Here is a 19,327-nt window from a genome sequence, read left to right on the forward strand (position 1 = left end):
GATGTTACTAAAAGCAGAAAAGGAGGGAGGTATACGTGGGGAAAGAGGAAATTCAGTTCACAAATATTTACTGAGCACTTAATATGTGCCAGTACCTATGCTTCTAGGCATGGGGAATTTAGAAGTGGACCCAAAATGGTACCAGCCCTGGAGGGGCTTACAGTCTTCTGAGGGAAGTAGGCAAATGAATAGTCACAATACAGTGTGGGAAGTTCTGCACTTAAGGTAAACACATGAAGAAGAGCTTCTTCCCTTGTTTTTAAAGAGCTTACAGATGTGGCAGACATCACTAATTGATTATGACACCATTTCTTCTGAGTCCAGAATCCTTGACAAAAGACAGCTCTGGGTGGATGTGTTTTATATCTTCACCCAGCTATTGCCAGTTTGTCCAGGATTGGACAACTGAATAACACACACTCAACTCACAGGTACAAATAGATAAGGAAGGCAAATCAGATTCTCTGTCTCTGGGAAATTGAACTAGGAAATACCAAGAAGCAACAGTGGGAGTTTTGAAACAGAAGGGATATTGGAGGAGTTATGAGGAAGCAGAAGCTATGGGTAGAGATGTGTAGAATAGGGGGAGAGAATAAGGCAGTTAGAATTAATAGTCAGTAAGGCAAATGGAGGGGAACAAAAACATGTGATAAAGAGACCAGGCAAATCATGAGAGACACAGAGAAAGGATATGGTCCATAAATAAATCCCTAGGTTTCTTACAGCATTCTTGTTCCCATTCATACACATGTATCTCATAGTAAAACCCCTTTTTCTCAAGGTCTCAGTAAGACTCTGGTCCTTTCACCCAAAAGGGCTTACCTAAATTACCAGATTAGGACCCACTGGGAAGGACTCTCAACTTGGGTAGGTTTGGATTCTCCAAAGGCAGTTATAAGGTAGGCATTCTTCACTTTGTTCAATGAACATGTTATACACAAGGATGCATGATGAATCATTTTCCCTTACGGTTTACATTTTAATATTACAAATGTTTTTCTTCATTTCTTCATTCCGATTGGCCTTCATTTAACAAGAAGCATGCATGAGAATTGCTAGCTACTTGCTTCTTATTCCCATCACATTGCTGGTCTAGCACCTATCCTGCTGCCCCTTGGTTTTCTGTGTACATGCCTCTCCTTTCTAGGCTGTGACTTCTTAGAGGGTAGGGGGTCAGGTGTTTTCTGCTTGGGTGTCTCTAATACCTAGATCAGACCGTACTCAGAGTAGCGACTCAATAACTATTTGCTGAATGAAGTATGAATAAGTATCCAGTTCTGTGAATTTCAAGGCACTCTCAAGGTTCTTTTTTATATATACTATAGTTTGATGGAATGGCCATGACTTATTTTTGCAAATGTACACATACCCTTCTTCCCCTAACATCCACTCCCCTCAAAAAAAAAAAAAGCCTTTTTTCTTGCCTGTCATATTAAGTGAATCTCTAAACAGTCAGTGACTAACCATCCTCACACTGGGACGAGGAACCCTCATTGGGTTGAGGAGCCTCTTTTGCAAATGTTGCTGGACAAATGCTGGGCAGACGGCCAGCCACCCTTATAGCCTTTTAAAGTAGTCTGGTACCCGGGCTGCCTCAGGCTGGGGGCTAGTTCAGTGCCCACCCAGGAGGCCATGAAAAGCTCGAGGAGTCTGGGTTCTGGAGAGCCATGGCACCACGTCCAGTCACTCCAGCACCAGCCTTGGAGATAATCAGTCAGTCATCAGGACCCCAAACTTCCCTGAACACCTTTTGTCTGTTACACCTAGGCAGATGTCTGGACCTGGATATTCATTCTCTCTCTCCCTTTCTCTCTCTCTCTCTCTCTCTCTCTCTCTCTCAGTCCTGTTCTGTTCCCTGCGTGGTCCTCATCTCTTCCAGTTTTCTTTATTATATTCATTTTGGTCTGCTGGTCTCTCTCTTTTGTTAGGACACTTATCAAATGTCCAGTGATCCTTTTTTTTATTTTGGTGCATTTTTTCCTTAAACTTTTCCTTTTTAAAATATAAGTATAGGGCTTCCCTGACGGCGCAGTGGTTGAGAGTCCGCCTGCCAATGCAGGGGACACGGGTTCGTGCCCCGGTCCGGGAGGATCCCATGTGCCGCGAAGCGGCTGGGCCCGTGAGCCATGGCCGCTGAGCCTGCGCGTCCGGAGCCTGTGCTCCACAACGGGAGAGGCCACAACAGTGAGAGGCCCGCGTACTGCAAAAAAAAATATTAATAATAAATAAATAAAATATAAGTATAGTACATATATGGAAAAGCACACAAAAGATATATGTACAGCTCACTGAATTCATCACCAAGCAAGTGCCCACCTCACCTGGCCTGATCCTTCTCATTCTCCAGGTCTCACGTCAAATGCCATTCCCTCCTGAGGCCAGGAGCTGCCCTCCTGGGTCGGGTCCCTTTGCTATAGCTGTGTGCCCCAGAACTCCCTCCTGTCCTCTTTCCCAGCCCTCGGTACACTTGCAATCCCTGCTTCTATCTGTCTCCAGCCAACCCGTGCTCTCTGTGGAGTCAAGAGCTATGTTGACCTTGTTCACTGCTCTTTCCTCAGCCCAGGCACATAGTGCTGAGTATTTGAATGTGTGGTAGGGTAGGGAGGGAAAGAGTGAAGGGAAAAAAGCAAGTGAGAGAGAAATTTGTTTCCTGTTTTCAAGGAACTCACTCTCAGGGGAAGACAAACTCAAAAAAATAGATCATTATAGTATGTTATGAAAATGACTAAGGGAAGGTCGGGACACTGTGGCAGCCCCAAGGGGAACTTTCAGTCCTTTAAACTAGGATTTGCTTTTTTGCTTTTTGTTTCTTAGCTAAGCTTTGACATACAAATAGGAATGAGTTTCCTAGGGAAATTGCACCTTGCTGAGGAAACGTGTACCTGCGCAGAGGCGTAGAGGTGTGTAAAAGCAGCTGAGGTTGTTCAGGCTGGGCCGAGGTCAGGACCAGGGAGGCGAATAGTGAGCGATGCGCCTGGAAAGGAACGAAGTGAGGGAGTCTCTGACCAGCAACCCGGTCTGGCCTGGATCCAGATCATGTGGGCAAAAGTCTCAGACCTGTCCTGCTTTCATTAGGCCTGTGACTTCAGGAGGGCCTGGGCCTGAGCCAGACCACCCCAGAATTGCCACAGGTCCTATCCTCTAGGCCCCTTTCTGCTTAGCTGACCCTGCAGAGGTCTCTCCAGACTCAGCTGGTCTCTCAGAAGGTTAAGGGGGCAGTGAGTATGGTGAAAGGGAAGAAACATGGGTGTTGGAGTCGGGGGCTCCGAGTTAGAGTCCCAACTCTGCCTCTTAATAGTTGTAAGATCTGGAGCATTCCTTTACCTTTGAACCTGTTTCCTCATCTATAAAATGAGATAATAGGAGTTGTGAGCAGTAAATGTGAAAAGTGATTTATCAACTGCTTTACACACATACTAGGATCCAGACCCAGTGTTTTTAAAATGCTGTAAGGGGTTAAAAGGCACTTAAAAAACAAACAAACAAAAAAGTATAAACTGTTATACTGATTTATTATCCTTGGTCTTCGTTTCCTGGTTGGTAAAGTACAGGGCCCAGGGCCCAGAACCCATTGCTTGGTTCAAGCCAGTTTCCTGTTATAATGGCACATATTACCACCCGGCAGGGGTTGTGAATGAGGTCCCTGTCACAAAGCACATGGCCTTGTTCCTTAATTGCCAGGGTGGAATTAATTTGCTCTTCCTGTTTCTTTTGTGACAGGAAGTAGATGTCTTTGAATTTCAGTTGATTAATGGAGGCCTCTGAGCAAAGTGCTCCAGCCTCTCTTGCTTTTAATCCTTATGCAATGCAAGGCCCTAATTTGATAATTTTGCTGTGTTTTTAGATGGATCACCTACTGGTTGAAAATATTGAACGGGAAACGTTTCATCTCTGCTCCCGCCTCATTAATGGGCCATACCGGCGGACAGTGAGAGCCCTGGTCTTCACATTAAAGCATCGAGCTGAAATCCGTGCTCAGGTGAAGAACGGCACGCTGCCAGTCGGCACGTTTGTACAGACCCACAAAAAATGACCTGAGGATGGTTCCAACCCTGGGCTGGGCAGAAAGGAAAATGGGCCTTTCTCTGCCATTCAAAGACTCCTTTGAGTTTGGGCGATGGCTCATGCTGGCGGTGCTGAATTTTCCCATGGTGCCATTCCTTCAGACAGAGGATACAGAGAGCCCTGGGAGACAGACCTGCAGGAAATGCTTCATTAGCTGGAGTGCGCTGGTGCTGCCTAACAGGATGTGCGCTTGCTGTCGCTAGGAAGCGCAGTACGGTTGCCATCACCCAACACAGTGAAAGGGTGACGGATTCCACTGTGAATATGCCAGGGACACCTCTAAACTTCCCCCGTGTCAGGCAGATGAAGTTACTACTTTATTTTGCCACCCTGCAGGTGACTGAAACTCAATTACCACAGCTGCTCACTCGGTTCCATCCCCCTGAGTTTAGATAGCTCCAGTGCCTCTCAGAACTCCCCTGTCTGTACTCTTTGCTCTACCCCAGGGGTGAGCCTGCCGGAGCCCGCCAACTACCCCTTCTTTCCAGAACTCACTTATCTGAACGTTTCAGCTCTCCCTGGAAGACCTGCGTTGGTCTCCAGAGCCCCCATGCTGAGGCTTCTAATGAGGAACTGGCCTGAAGCATCCCCACACCTTGGGGTTTATTTGAATATGTTGGCTCTCTCGGTTTAGGGCTCTGTAGAAGATACATAATGAAATTGCTCTTGAAATGAATTGCTGTAGGAGAAAAATTATATACATACGTATTTTCAAATGAAATACCCGTATATAGACTTGCTTGAACAATTATGTAAGTGATATTTGCTTTTTTAAAAAGGTAATAATAAACTGGGGCTTTTTTGTCCCTAAAACCAAAGGTATGGCTTGTTCACTGTAAAGTGTTTTGGGTTGAGAAAGAGTATAGTTGGTGAAAATAAAGAATGATTGGACAGGAATTTGAGGGAGATAGCAAGACCCAAAGAAGGTTTTTTAGGTTAGGGGAGACTGGAGCATGTTTGTAATCTGAAAAGAAGGAGCCAGTAGAAAGGGAGAGATTTAGGGAATTCCCTGGCAGTCCAGTGGTTAGGACTCTGTGCGTCCACTGCTGGGGGCCCGGGTTTGATCCCTGGTCGGGGAACTAAGATCCTGCAAGCCTTGCTGTGCGGCCAAAAAAAAGAGATTTAAAATCCAGAAAAAGAAGAGATGGATTAAAAAGGAAGGACACCCTCTCTCTCACACTCTCACACTCACACACACACTCAGCTTTTTTCTGACACTCTTTTGACAGTAAGTTGCATACATCACAGATCTTTACCCCAAATGACCAATAAATAAGAAATGATGCTTAGGGACTTCTCTGGTGGCGTAGTGGGTAAGACTCCGCTCTCCCAATGCAGGGGACCTGGGTTTAATCCCTGGTCAGGGAACTATGTCCCACATGCATGCTGCAACTAAGAGTTCACATGCCACAACTAAGGAGCCAGTGAGCCGCAACTAAGGAGCCCGCCTGCCGCAACTAAGACCTGGTGCAACCAAATAAATAAATATTAAAAAAAAGAAAAATGATGCTTAACCTCGAAAATATTCAAGAAAATGCAAAATAAAGCAATAATACAATGCCATTTTTCACCGATAAAACTGGAAAACATTTTAAATTAGGACAGGGAGGGGGAAGAGTAAGCTGGGAGGAAGTGCGAGAGTAGCACTGACATAGTATATATGTCATAGTATATACACTACCAAATGTAAAATAAATAGCTAGTGGGAAGCAGCTGCGTAGCACAGGGAGATCAGCTCGGTGCTTTGTGGCCACCTAGAGGGGTGGGATAGGGAGGGAGGGAGGGAGACGCAAGAGGGAGGGGATATGGGGATATATGTATACATATAGCTGATTCACTTTATTATACAGCAAAAACTAACAACATTGTAAAGCAATTATACTCCAATAAAGATATTAAAAAAATAAAATGCCAACTTCTGGTGAAGATGTGGGGAAATGGTTACTTTTATACACTGATGGTGGGAATATGAATTACCACATCCTCTTTGGAAAATAATCTGCTGATATTTACAAATATTTAAACATATATGTACATTGACCCAGCAGAAGGTTTTCCTAAAGAAACACATAATACATACAAGGATGTTTTGTGCAGCATTATTTGTGTGTGGGGAAGACTGACAATGAGTAGTCATTAAAAAGAATGGGACTTCCCTGGTGGCGCAATGGATAAGAATCCACCTGCCAATGCAGGGGACACAGGTTCAATCCCTGGTCCGAGGAAAATCCCACATGTCACGGAGCAACTGGGCCCACGTGCCACAACTACTGAAGCCCGCGTGCCTAGAGCCCATGCTCTGCAACAAGAGAAGCCACCGCAATAAGCCTGTGCACTGCAACGAAGAGTAGCCCCTGCTCGCCACAACTAGAGAAAGACTGCCCGCAGCAACGAAGACCCAACGCAGCCAAAAAGTAAGTAATTAATTAATTTAAAAAAAGAATGAATGACTTCTGTATCCATTGACCTGAAGGATTGACCAAGATGTATTGTTAAGTGGAAAAAAAAAGAAATTTATAGAGAAATGTCTTTAATAAGAACCCAGTTTTATAAAAAGGAAACAAAAAAATCCTATATATGAATGTATGTCTTTGTACGGGATTATATGAACACAGAGAAATGTATGAAATGATATATATCAGGTCATTTCCATTGGCTGCCTTAGGGAGGAGAGGGGAGTCAGAATATGGCATGAGAGGAGATAGGATGTGGGGAAGAATAAAGTGCAGCAAGATGAAATCTGCCAATGTAATGATGTTGAATATACTTGTATGATTTTGTGTGTATTTATGTTTATATTTTTGTTCTTTTAATGGATTAAGCTTATCAGAGATTTATTTTAGAGAAATTTAAAAAAAGAAGCAAGGACAGAAAGAAAGGAACTAACATTGTCTACCTTCTAGGTGCTAGATGCTTTTCCTAAGATAATTTATTAGCATTTACATTGATCTTTATATAGTTTTTTAAAAATCCTGTTGAATCATCTCGTTGTATTAGTAGGTATTGTTTCAGTTTTTTAGATTTCTTCTTTTATTCAGCAACCATTTGCTGAGTATCCATTCCATAGGGCCTTGTGGATACCTAGCAGGAGCTACAGATGAGACCCTGAGGCTCACCAAGCAGAAGTATCTTGTTCAGTTTCCCACTGCTAGTAACTATGGCAGCTGGAATAATAATTGCTCAGCACTGTGCTAGACATTTTAAAAAATACCCAATTAAAGGTGAGAAAATTGAGGCTCAACAGTGGTTTAGTAACTTACTCAAGGCCACATGGATAGTGAATAGCAGATCTAAGATTCAAAACCGAGGTCTATGCTCAACATCACTAATCATTAGAGAAATGCAAATCAAAACTACAATGAGGTTTCACTAGGTCCCATTTGTTTATTTTTGTTTTTATTTACATTTCTCTAGGAGGTGGGTCAAAAAGGATCTTGCTGTGATTTATGTCATAGAGTGTTCTGCCTATGTTTTCCTCTAAGAGTTTGATGGTGTCTGGCCTTACATTTAGGTCTTTAATCCATTTCTTTTCATAGTGAGGTGGATGGACCTAGAGACTGTCATACAGAGTGAAGTAAGTCAGAAAGAGAAAAACAAATACCGTATGCTAACACATATATATGGAATCTAAAAAATAAAAATAAAAAATAAAATGGTCAGAAGAACCTAGGGGCAAGACGGGAATAAAGATGCAGACCTACTAGAGAATGGACTTGAGGATATGGGTAGGGGTAAGGGTAAGCTGGGACAAAGTGAGAGTGGCATGGACATATATACACTACCAAACGTAAAATAGAAAAGCTAGTGGAAAGCAGCTTCATAGCACAGGGAGATCAGCTCTGTGCTTTGTGACCACCTAGAGGGGTGGGATAGGGAACGTGGGAGGGAGGGAGACGCAAGAAGGAGGAGATATGGAGATATATGTATATGTATAGCTGATTTACTTTGTTATAAAGCAGAAACTAACACACCATTGTAAAGCAATTATACTCCAATAAAGATGTTGAAAAAAAAAAACTGCATTGAGTTATCACCTCATGCCAGTCAGAATAGCCATTATCAAAAAGCTAGAAACAATAAATGCGGGAAAAGGTGTGGAGAAAAGGGAACCCTCCGACACTGTTGGTGGGAATGTACATTGATACAACCACTATGGAAAACAGTATGGAGGTTCCTTAAAAAACTAAAAATAGAACTACCATATGACCCAGCAATCCCACTACTGGGCATATACCCTGAGAAAACCATAAGTCAAAAAGAGTCATGTGGGGCTTCCCTGGTGGCGCAGTGGTTGAGAGTCCGCCTGCCGATGCAGGGGACACGGGTTCGTGCCCCGGTCTGGGAAGATCCCACATGCCGCGGAGCGGCTGGGCCCGTGAGCCATGGCTGCTGAGCCTGCGCGTCTGGAGCCCGTGCTTCGCAACGGGAGAGGCCACAACAATGAGAGGCCCACATACCGCAAAAAAAATAAAAAAATAAAAAAATAAAAAAATAAAAAAAAAAATAAAGAGTCATGTACCACAACGTTCATTGCAGCTCTATTTACAATAGCCAGGACATGGAAGCAACCTAAGTGTCCATCGACAGATGAATGGATAAAGAAGATGTGGCTCATATATACAATAAAATATTACTCAGCCATAAAAGGAAACGAAATTGAGTTATTTGTAGTGAGGTGGATGGACCTAGAGTCTGTCATACGGAGTGAAGTAAGTCAGAAAGAGAAAAACAAATACCGTATGCTAACACATATATATGGAATCTAAAAAAAAAAAAGGTTCTGAAGAACCTAGGGGCAGGACAGGAATAAAGACGCAGACATAGAGAATGGACTTGAGGACACAGGGAGGGGGAAGGGTAAGCTGGGACGAAGTGAGAGAGTGGCATGGACATATATAAACTACCAAATGTAAAATAGATAGCTAGTGGGAAGCAGCTGCATGGCACAGGGAGATCAGCTCAGTGCTTTGCAACCACCTAGAGGAGCGGGATAAGGAGGGTGGGAGGGAGACGCAAGAGGGAGGGGATATGGGGATTTATGTATGAATATAGCTAATTCACTTTGTTATACAGCAGAAACTAACACAACATTGTAAAGCAATTATACTCCAATAAAGATGTTAGAAAAAAAAAAAAGAAAACAGGTCTATTTGCCTGTATATAGCCTCCCAGGTTGATTTCATCCACTCTCATGGTTTTAAGCATCTTTTACATGCTGATGACAACTCCAGTTTGTATCTTCAGCCCATCCCTGTCCCTCAAGTTTCAGACCCTGGATGACCATGATCAAATTTGAAGAGTCTTTTGAACACTAGGCGAAGGCGTTTGGACTGATTCCATGCAGGAACTATGCAGTTAGTTTTCTGGTTAAGGGGCTGTGTAGAAGAGAAGCTGGAATAGGGCGAGAGACCAGAAGTGGGAAGCTTCATTTTTAAACAACCAAAAGGTTCTGTTAACTTAGGAACCCAGAGTAAGTTGAAGACAAATTGCTCTCTGGCTGAAAGGCTTCAGTGGTGATAGTTGGAAACTACAATGATTACAGAGATGTGCTTTGGAGATTTGGAAAGCAGACTATGTTATTTGTGGCTGTTTTCTCCTTGATGCATGTGCAGAATTTCCATGAACACTAATGGAGCTATTCTGAGTGCTTGCTGAAGGGAAGGAGGCTTGCAGACATCCATCCAGGCTGGCCCACCCACTAAGAAGCACCTCTGAGTTCCAGCCTCTTAAAAATGAAAGGGTCAGCTCGTGAAATGAGGTGAGAAGTTCCTGGGACCTCTGAGTTGCCTGTAAGCCTAGGCATGAATATGTTTTCTAAATGTGTTCAGTTGCTAGGGGAAATTTGGGAGACAAAATACCATTAGAATCTGTTCCAGCAGCTTATTGATCCTTCTCCTGTGGTCGTTAAATTGGAGGTCCTGGTCTTTGGAGTAGGGAGCTTGTCTATGTTCATTCACTCAACAAAAAAATGTTGCCCAGATCCTCTGTTCCAGGGACTAGACTGGCCCTGGGGAAACTGCAGTAAATGAGATACAATTTCTACCCTTCAAGAACTCTTAGTTTGGTGGGGAGACAGACAGGTAGGAAAATAATTACAGTATAGCATATTAAGTGCTTACTGTAGATATTTAAAATGTTGAGGAAGTGGAGAAAGCAGTGATTAACACCATTCTAAGGGAAGGAAAGTCTTCACACAGTTAACGTTTGAACCACATCTCGAAGGGCAGTTATGAGATCTTAGCAGAGGGGTCAGTATGTGTGCAAAAGCACAGAGGTGTAAAGTGCATGGCTTGTTTCAGTAAAGGCAAATAAAATGGGTGGTCGAAGCATAAGGGTCTTAGGAATGGGGAGAAATGGGGCGAAAAAAAGCCTGGAGGGCTTGTGAAAGAGTTTGGACTTTGACCTTCAGATCATGGGAAGCCATGAGAAGTTTCTGAGGAGGTGAGGGACCTAATAAGATGTATGTTTTAAAAAGATAAAAATGTTCCTGTATAAACAGATATTTAAGAAAAAAAATTTAATGAATAAAAACACAACTATTTAAGGCAAAGGAAAGAAACACTTGAGATTCAGTAAATGAGAGATTTTTTTTTGACAAATGAAGTTTAGAGTTGACCAAACAGATATCATTAGAGAGTCCCAAGTTTGAAAAATGGCAGAAAGCTGAGATAATGCATTTACTGTGTTCAGTGGTGAAGGAACAGGCAGCTGGTCTTTTTTCATTTATAGAATATCAGGTTTTTAAACTTGTGCTTGTCAACCTTGGTTTTCTTTTGCTACAGCCTTAGGCCTCAGAGCCGCACTCTGAGATTTGTAATGTGTTTTGGATGCGTTTATCACAGCCAGATGGGCCAAGGGCTCAGTTTGTTACTGCCCATTATTGCTATCGAAGGGAATCCATCCAGAAAACAAGGCTTTGGAGCTTCGATTAGTTTAGTGACACTGCCTTGGTTTCAGAAGAGAGATGATTTGATTGGATGACTTTGTATTTTCTTTTAAATCAACCAAAATGATACAATTGCTGCCAGGAATAGGCTTACCCATAAGCTAAGGAGGTTGGTTTCAAGATCCAAGAAGACCAGGATGTCCAATCAAATGCTACTTTTTCATCTTGTTAAAATCTTTGATTTAGGGAATTCCCTGATGGTCCAGTGGTTAAGACTCGGTGCTTTCATTGCCGAGGGCACAGGTTCAATCCCTGGTAGGGAAACTAAGATTCCACAAGCCACACAGCATGGCCAAAAAAAAAAAATAAGAAAAAATTCTTGGATTCAGGGCATATTTACTGAGTTCTTATGTGCCAAGCCCAAGGGTCAAAGGGATAAATAAAACAGTCTCTGGCCCCAGGAAGCTCACAGTCTAGTGAAGGAGACAGATAAACCACTTTTTAAAAGGCAGACAATTATGAATTATGAATTCAAAAAGAAGAAATAAGCCAATTAACATATTAGAAGATGCTCAACGTCACTGGTAATCAGAGAATGGCAAAGATTAATGTCATCTTTAAAGACCTAAAGGATGCAGGGATAGTGTTCCCTTTAACTCTCTATTTAATTCACTGGTCTGGGCCCTACAAAAATCAGATGGATCCTGAAAGAGGACAGTGGACCACAGCAAGATCAACCAAGTGGTAGTTCTAATTGCGGATGTGGCATCTTTCCTAGAGTACATTAACATGTTCTCAGGTACATAGTATGTAGCCAATGATGTAGTGAATGTTTTTCTTTTCCTTCCCTATCAGAAAAGAAGATCAGAGTTAGTATTCCCTTGGAACAGACAAAAGTATACATTTAGTCTTGCTCCAAGACTGTTAACTCTCCCGCTGTCTCACAACCTAGTCTGGAAAGACCTGTACTGCCTAGGTATCTTGCAGAACATCACACATACCTACTGTGTAAAGACATCAGCTAATTGGACCAGATGAGAAAAAACAGCGAGTATATCAGAAGCCTTAGTGAGACACATGCATTGCAGACAGTGGGAGAAAACCCTATGAAGTTTCAGGGGCCTGACATATCGTGAAATTTTTAGGGACCTGTCATCTGGGATAGGCCAGGCACATTCCTTCCAAAGTAAAAGACAGTATGGCATCTACTCCCCCATTATGAAGGAAGCACAATGCCTGGTAGGCCTCTTTGGGTTTTGGAGGCAGCATATTCCTTCCATACCTGGGAATACTGCTTCATCCCATATACTGGATAACACAGAGGTTGCCCATTTTGATGGGGACCCAGAGTGGGAAAGGTCTCAGCAGCAGGTCTAGGCTATAAGACAAGTAGCCCTGCTGTGTGGACCATAAAATCTGGCAGAACCCATGGTATCTGAGGTATCTGTAGTGGGAAAAGATGCCTATGGAGTTTATGACAAGGCCTAGTAGAAGAGTCACAGTCTAGACCCCTGGGGTTCTGGAGCAGGGCCATGTCATCTGTAGCCAGGAATGACACACTTTTCAAAATACAGCTCCCAGGGACTTCCCTGGTGGTCCAGTGGTTAAGAGTCTGCCTTCCAATGCAGAGGACGCGGTTTCAATCCCTGGTCGGGGAACTAAGGTCCCACATGCCGCAGGGCAACTAAACCCGCGCACCACAGCTAGAGAGAAGCCTGCAACGAAGACCCAGAGCAGCCAAAATGTAAATAAAATAAAATTTCAAAAAAAAAAAAACCCTCAAACAAATAACAAAATATAGCTTCTGATTTGCTGCAGGGTTTTGGTAGAGACAGATCGTCTGACCACGCATCATCATGTTGACCACGCAGCCAAAGCTGCTCATCGTGAGCTGGATTCCTTCAGATCCACCAAGTCATAAGGTCAGACAAGGCCGGCAGCAATTTGTCATGAGATAGACCTGGCACAAGTGGGATTGGGCACAGCAGGGCCACAGGGCAGAAGGTAGCTGCATGAAAAGGTGGCCCAGACACCTATGTCACCCACCACATTTGCACCAGTGTGTCTTCCTCAGCTCACCTATGATTGTCTGGGGGAGCTCCTTATATCCAGATGGAGGAGAAAAAAGCCAAAATTTGTTCATGAGTGAGTCGGCTCAGTACATGTGAGCAAGCCAAAAATAGACCGTTGCTGCATTGCAGGCCCCACATAGGGGTGTCCTTGAAAGACAGTGGAGGAGAAAATACTTTCAGTGGGCAGAGCTTTGAATAGTATGTGTAGTCATCCACTTTTTGGAGAAAGAAAAGGGGCCCAAGGTTAGACTATTACTGGATCTCATGGGCAGCAGTGAATGGTTTGGCTGTTTGGTTAGGGATCTGGAAGGATAAGATTGGAAAACCGGGAACAAGGACACCTGGGGTAGAGGCATGTGGATGGACCTATGGCAATGGGCACCAAGCGTGAAGGTCATTGTATTCCATGTTAACACCCACCAGACAGTGTATACCATGGAAGAAGCATTAAACAACCACGTATATGCAGTCGACATCAGCCAGCCTCTAAGGCCACCCCAGTGCTGGCAAAAGAGGTGCCTATAAACAGAGTAACCATGATGGCATGGAGAAAGGGCACGTATGGGCCCATTAGCATGGGTTTCCTCTCACCAAGACTCATCTAGCTATTGCTGATGCTAAGTGTTCAACCTGCCAGTTACAAAACCCAACTCTGAATCTCAGATATGTTTCCTTCCCTTGAGGAAAACAACCGGCCACTTGACAAGTTGATTATATTAAACCCCTTCTACCCTGGAAAGATCTGTGATTCATCTTCACTGAAATAGACATATATCCTCAGTATTGCTTTGCTTGTAGGGCTTCATCCTGTGTAACTCTCCAAGGGTTACAGAGTGTTTAATCTACTGGCATGGGATCCCTCATGACTCTACAGCAGTGGGCACACAGCCATGGAGGCAACTCATCCCTTCACATACTGCACTATCCTTAAGCTGCCAGCTTGGAACTATCTGTAGAAGGCACGGCTGAGGTACCAGCTCAGAAACAATACTCTGTGAGGACAGGATGTCGTCCTCCTAGAAGCAGCATATATTCTAAATCAAAGACCTTTACACAGTGCTTTGTCTCCAATAGGTATTATAGAATACATGGGTCCAGGAACTAAGGGATGAAAGCAGGAGTGGTCTCTTGCCTACCATCACTCCCAGGAAGCATCTATGCTTCCTGTCCCCGCAACTCTGGGTTCTGCAGGTTTAGAGGTCCTGGTTCCCAAAGAGACAACTCTTCAGCCAGGGGAAACATCAAGATGACTATTGAACTTTTCGCCGTGTCTGACACCCAGGCATTTTGAGCTCCTGGTGTCAAGGGACCAGCAGGCAAAAAGTAGAGTCACCATTCTTTCAGGCATAATTAACCCTGATCATCAGGAGGAGGTAAGGCTGTTGTTAAGCACTGGAGAGCAGGGAGGTATATCTTTGGTACCCAGCTGATCCATTTGGAAACCCTTTGGTACTCCCTTGCCGAATACTTACAGGAAATAGACAAGTGCAGGGGCCACGGCCTGAGAAGGATAAGGTGACCACAGGCTCAGATGTCTCAGGATGGAGGGTCTAGATCATGCCACCATGTAGGTCACTGAGACCAGAAGGGTTGCTAACCAAGGGTAAGGGGAATCTAGAATGGATAACAGAAGAGGAAGATAATGAGTGTCAGGTGTGGCCTCAAGACCAGTCACAGTGGTGAGGGTTGCAGTTTGTTGCACTAACTTTCCTCTGTAAGTTTCCCCCAGGAAAAAAAGGCCCACCAGAATCCTGGAAGAGGTGCTCCCAGAACTTAAATGAAGTGGGGCTGGATGGCACAAGGTGTGGGCTCTAGAAGATGCTATTCTACACTGCCCAGACCCCCAACCCTATGACCGATGCACCCATTCCCCTTCAGTTAGCAGCTAGCAGGGGATTCCCTCAGCTGAAGAGAGTTACCTCACCCCAGGTCAGACCCCTCCCCCAGGGCAGGTTGATTCAGGGTTATAAAGGCCAATTTCCACTGCCCCAACTCAGCACAACTCTGAAGGACCAGGGCTTCACAGCTCTGTGGCACCAACTGAGGTCTTACTACTGCATCTTACAACAGCGGTAGTGAAACTACTGCACCAGGTCTTACTACTACTGGTCTTACTATTGGTCTCTGCTTAATTTTGCTCCTTTCCCTTCCACCACCCAAGAGCAACCCCTAATAACTTCCTGTATGCTAATCTCCATCTCAGAGACTCCTCCCTAGGGAACTGGGCCTGCAACATGGCTCTTCTAGTTGTTGGTAACAACTCTTAGAGCAGGTGTCAGCAGACTTTTTATAAAGAGGACAGATAATAAAGATTTTAGACTCTGTGGGCCATATGGTCCTTGTCACAACTACTCAACTCTGCCCTTGTTGTGCTAAAGCAGCCATAGATAGTATGGAAATGAATGGGTGTGGCTGTGTTCCAATAAAACTTTATTTGCAAAAGCAGGCAGTGGGCTGCATTTGGTCCATGGGCCTTATTTGCCAGCCCCTGCTCTAGAGAAACATTTTTACATGTGCACAGAGTAGGCAAATACAAAGATTTTAATTGCAACATGGTTTGTGATAATAAAATTTTTGGAGCAAGCTAAATATACATTAGAAAAAGAAAGGTTAGGGGCCTCCCTGGTGGCGCAGTGGTTGAGAGTCCGCCTGCCGATGCAGGGGATGCGGGTTCGTGCCCCGGTCTGGGAGGATCCCATATGCCGCGGAGCGGCTGGGCCCGTGAGCCATGGCCGCTGAGCCTGTGCGTCCGGAGCCTGTGCTCCGCAACGGGAGAGGCCACAACAGTGAGAGGCCCGCGTACAGCAAAAAAAAAAAAAAAAAAGAAAGGTTAGAACTAACTGCTGAACAATCATCGATAGGAAGACACTGGAACTCACCAAAAATGATACCCCACATCCAAAGACAAAAGAGAAGCTTCAATGAGATGGTAGGAGGGGTGCAGTCACAAAAAAATCAAATCCCATAACTTCTGGGTGGGTGACACAAACTGGAGAACACTGATACCACAGAAGTTCACCCACTGGAGTGAAGGTTCTGAGCCCCACATCAGGCTTCTCAACCTGGGGGTCTGGCAACGGGAAGAGGAATTCCTAGAGAATCAGACTTTGAAGGCTAGCAGGATTTGATTGCAGGACTTCGACAGGACTGGGGGAAACAGAGACTCCACTCTTGGAGGGCACACACAAAGTAGTGTGCACATCGGGACCCAGGGGAAGGAGCAGTGACCCCATAGAGACTGAACCAGACCTACCTACTAGTGTTGGAGGGTCTCCTGCAGAGTTGGGGGGTGGCCCTGTCTCACAGTGAGGACAAGGACACTGGCAGCAGAAGTTCTGGGAAGTACTCCTTGGCGTGAGCTCTCCCAGAATCCGCCATTAGCCCCACCAAAGAGCCTGGGTAGGCTCCAGTGTTGGGTCGCCTCAGGCCAAACAACAAAAAGGGAGGAGACCCAGCCCCCCCCATCAGCAGACAAGTGAATTAAAGTTTTACTGAGCTCTGCCCACCAGAGCAACACCCAGCTCTACCCACCTCCAGTCCCTTCCATCAGGAAACTTGCACAAGCCTCTTAGATAGCCTATCTACCAGAGGGCAGACAGCAGAAGCAAGAAGAACTACAATCCTGCAGCCTGTGGAACAAAAACCACATTCACAGAAAGATAGACAAGATGAAAAGGCAGAGGGCTATGTACCAGATGAAGGAACAAGACAAAACCCCAGAAAAACAAGTAAATGAAGTGGAGATAGGCAACCTTCCAGAAAAAGAATTCAGAATAATGATAGTGAAGATGATCCGGGACCTCGGAAAAGCGAATGGAGGCAAAGAGCGAGAAGATGCAAAAAGTGTTTAACAAAGACCTAAAAGAATTAAAGAACAAACAAACAGAGATGAACAATACAATAACTGGAATGAGAAATACACTAGAAGGAATCAATAACAGAATAGCTGAGGCAGAAGAATGGATAAGTGACCTGGAAGACAGAATGGTGGAATTCACTGCTGCAGAACAGAATAAAGAAAAAAGAATGAAAAAGAAATGAAGACAGCCTAAGAGATCTCTGGGACAACATTAAACGCAACAACATTCACATTATAGGGGTCCCAGAAGGAGAAGAGAGAAAGGACCCGAGAAAATATTTGAAGAGATTATAGTCAAAAACGTTCCTAACATGGGAAAGGAAACAGCCACCTAAGTCCAGGAAGCTCAAAGAGTCCCATACAGGATAAACCCAAGGAGAAACACGCCGAGACACATAGTAATCAAATTGACAAAAATTAAAGACAAAGAAAAATTATTGAAAGCATCAAGGGAAAAACGACAAATAACATACAAGGGAACTCCCATAAGGTTAACAGCTGATTTCTCAGCAGAAACTCTACAAGCCAGAAGGGAGTGGCATGATATACTTAAAGTGATGAAAGGGAAGAACCTACAACCAAGATTACTCTACCCAGCAAGGATCTCATTCAGATTCTATGGAAAAATAAAAAGCTTTACAGACAAGCAAAAGTTAAGAGAATTCAGCACCACCAAACTAGCTCTACAACAAATGCTAAAGGAACTTCTCTAAGAGGGAAACACAAGACAAGAAAAGGACCTACAAAAACAAACCCCATACAATTAAGAAAATGGTAATAGGAACATACATATTGATAATTACCTTAAACATGAATGGATTAAATGCTCCAACCAAAAGACACAGGCTTGCTGAATGGATACAAAAACAAGACTCATATATATGCTGTCCACAAGAGACCCACTTCAGACCTAGGGACACATACAGATTGAAAGTGAGGGGATGAAAAAAGATATTCCATGCAAATGGAAATCAAAAGAAAGCTGGAGTAGCAATACTCGTATCAGACAAAATAGACTTTAAAATAAAGAATGTTATAAGAGACAAGGAAGGACACTACATAATGATCAAGGGATCAATCCAAGAAGAAGATATAACAATTATAAATATATATGCACCCAACATAGGAGCACCTCAATACATAAGACAACTGCTAACAGCTCTAAAAGAGGAAATCGACAGTAACACAATAATAGTGGGGAACTTTAACACCTCATTTACACCAATGTACAGATCATCCAAACAGAAAATTAATAAGGAAACAGAAGCTTTAAATGACACAATAGACCAGATAGATTTAATTGATATCTATAGGACATGCCAACCAAAAACAGCAGATTACACTTTCTTCTCAAGTGTGCACGGGACATTCTCCAGGATAAATCACATCTTGGGTCACAAATCAAGCCTCAGTAAATTTAAGAAAATTGAAATCATATCAAGCATCTTTTCTGACCACAATGCTATGAGATTAGAAATCAATCACAGGGAAAAAAATGTAAAAAACACAAACACATGGAGGCTAAACAACATGTTACTAAATAACCAAGAGATCACTGAAGAAATCAAAGAGGAAATCAAATAATACCTAGAGACAAATGACAAGGAAAACACGGTGATCCAAAACCTATGGGATACGGCAAAAGCAGTTCTAAGAGGGAAGTTTATAGCTATACAAGCCTACCTCAAGAAACAAGAAAATTCTCAAATAAACAATCTAACTTTACACCTAAAGGAACTAGAGAAAGAAGAACAAAGAAAACCCAAAGTTAGCAGAAGGAAAGAAATCATAAAGATCAGAGCAGAAATAAATGAAATAGAAACAAAGAAAATAATAGCAAGGATCAATAAAACTAAAAGCTGGTTCTTTGAGAAAATAAACAAAATTGATAAACCATTAGCCAGACTCATCAAGAAAAAGAGGGAGAGGGCTCAAATCAATCAAATTAGAAATGAAAAAGGAGAAGTTACAACAGGCACCGCAGAAATACAAAGCATCCTAAGAGACTACTACAAGCAACTCTATGCCAATAAAATAGACAACCTAGAAGAAATGGACAAATTCTTAGAAAGGTATAACCTTCCAAGATTGAACCAGGAAGAAACAGAAGATATGAACAGACCAATCACAAGCACTGAAATCGAACCTGTGATTAAAAATCTTCCAACAAACAAAAGTCCAGGACAAGACGGCTTCACAAGTGAATTCTATCAAACATTAAGAGAAGAGCTAACACCCATCCTTCTCAAACTCTTCCAAAAAATTGCAGAGGAAGGAACACTCCTAAACTCGTTCTACGAGGGCACCATCACCCTGATACCAAAACCAGACAAAGATACTACAAAAAAAGAAAATTACAGACCAATATCACTGATGAATATAGATGCAACAGTCCTCAACAAAATACTAGCAAACAGAATCCAACAACACATTAAAAGGATCATA

At 43.3% G+C, this 19,327-nt stretch overlaps 1 protein-coding gene across 4 annotated transcripts in view; it reads left to right on the forward strand.

Annotated features, from left to right (window-relative positions):
• TCEANC2 (transcription elongation factor A N-terminal and central domain containing 2) overlaps positions 1-5,736 on the forward strand; it is a 41,887-nt gene extending 36,151 nt beyond the window's left edge. For all 4 annotated transcript variants that reach the window (XM_082612396.1, XM_082612394.1, XM_082612395.1 and 1 more), the window contains exon 5: positions 3,845-5,736. In XM_082612396.1, coding sequence (XP_082468522.1) covers positions 3,845-4,033 — 189 coding nt within the window. In that variant the 3' untranslated portion in view covers positions 4,034-5,736. The remainder of the gene's footprint in view (positions 1-3,844) is intronic.
• Positions 5,737-19,327: the final 13,591 nt, after the last annotated feature.

Source organism: Mesoplodon mirus, assembly GCF_964341445.2.
Source record: "Mesoplodon mirus genome assembly, chromosome: 3".
Taxonomy (NCBI): Eukaryota; Metazoa; Chordata; class Mammalia; order Artiodactyla; family Ziphiidae; genus Mesoplodon; species Mesoplodon mirus.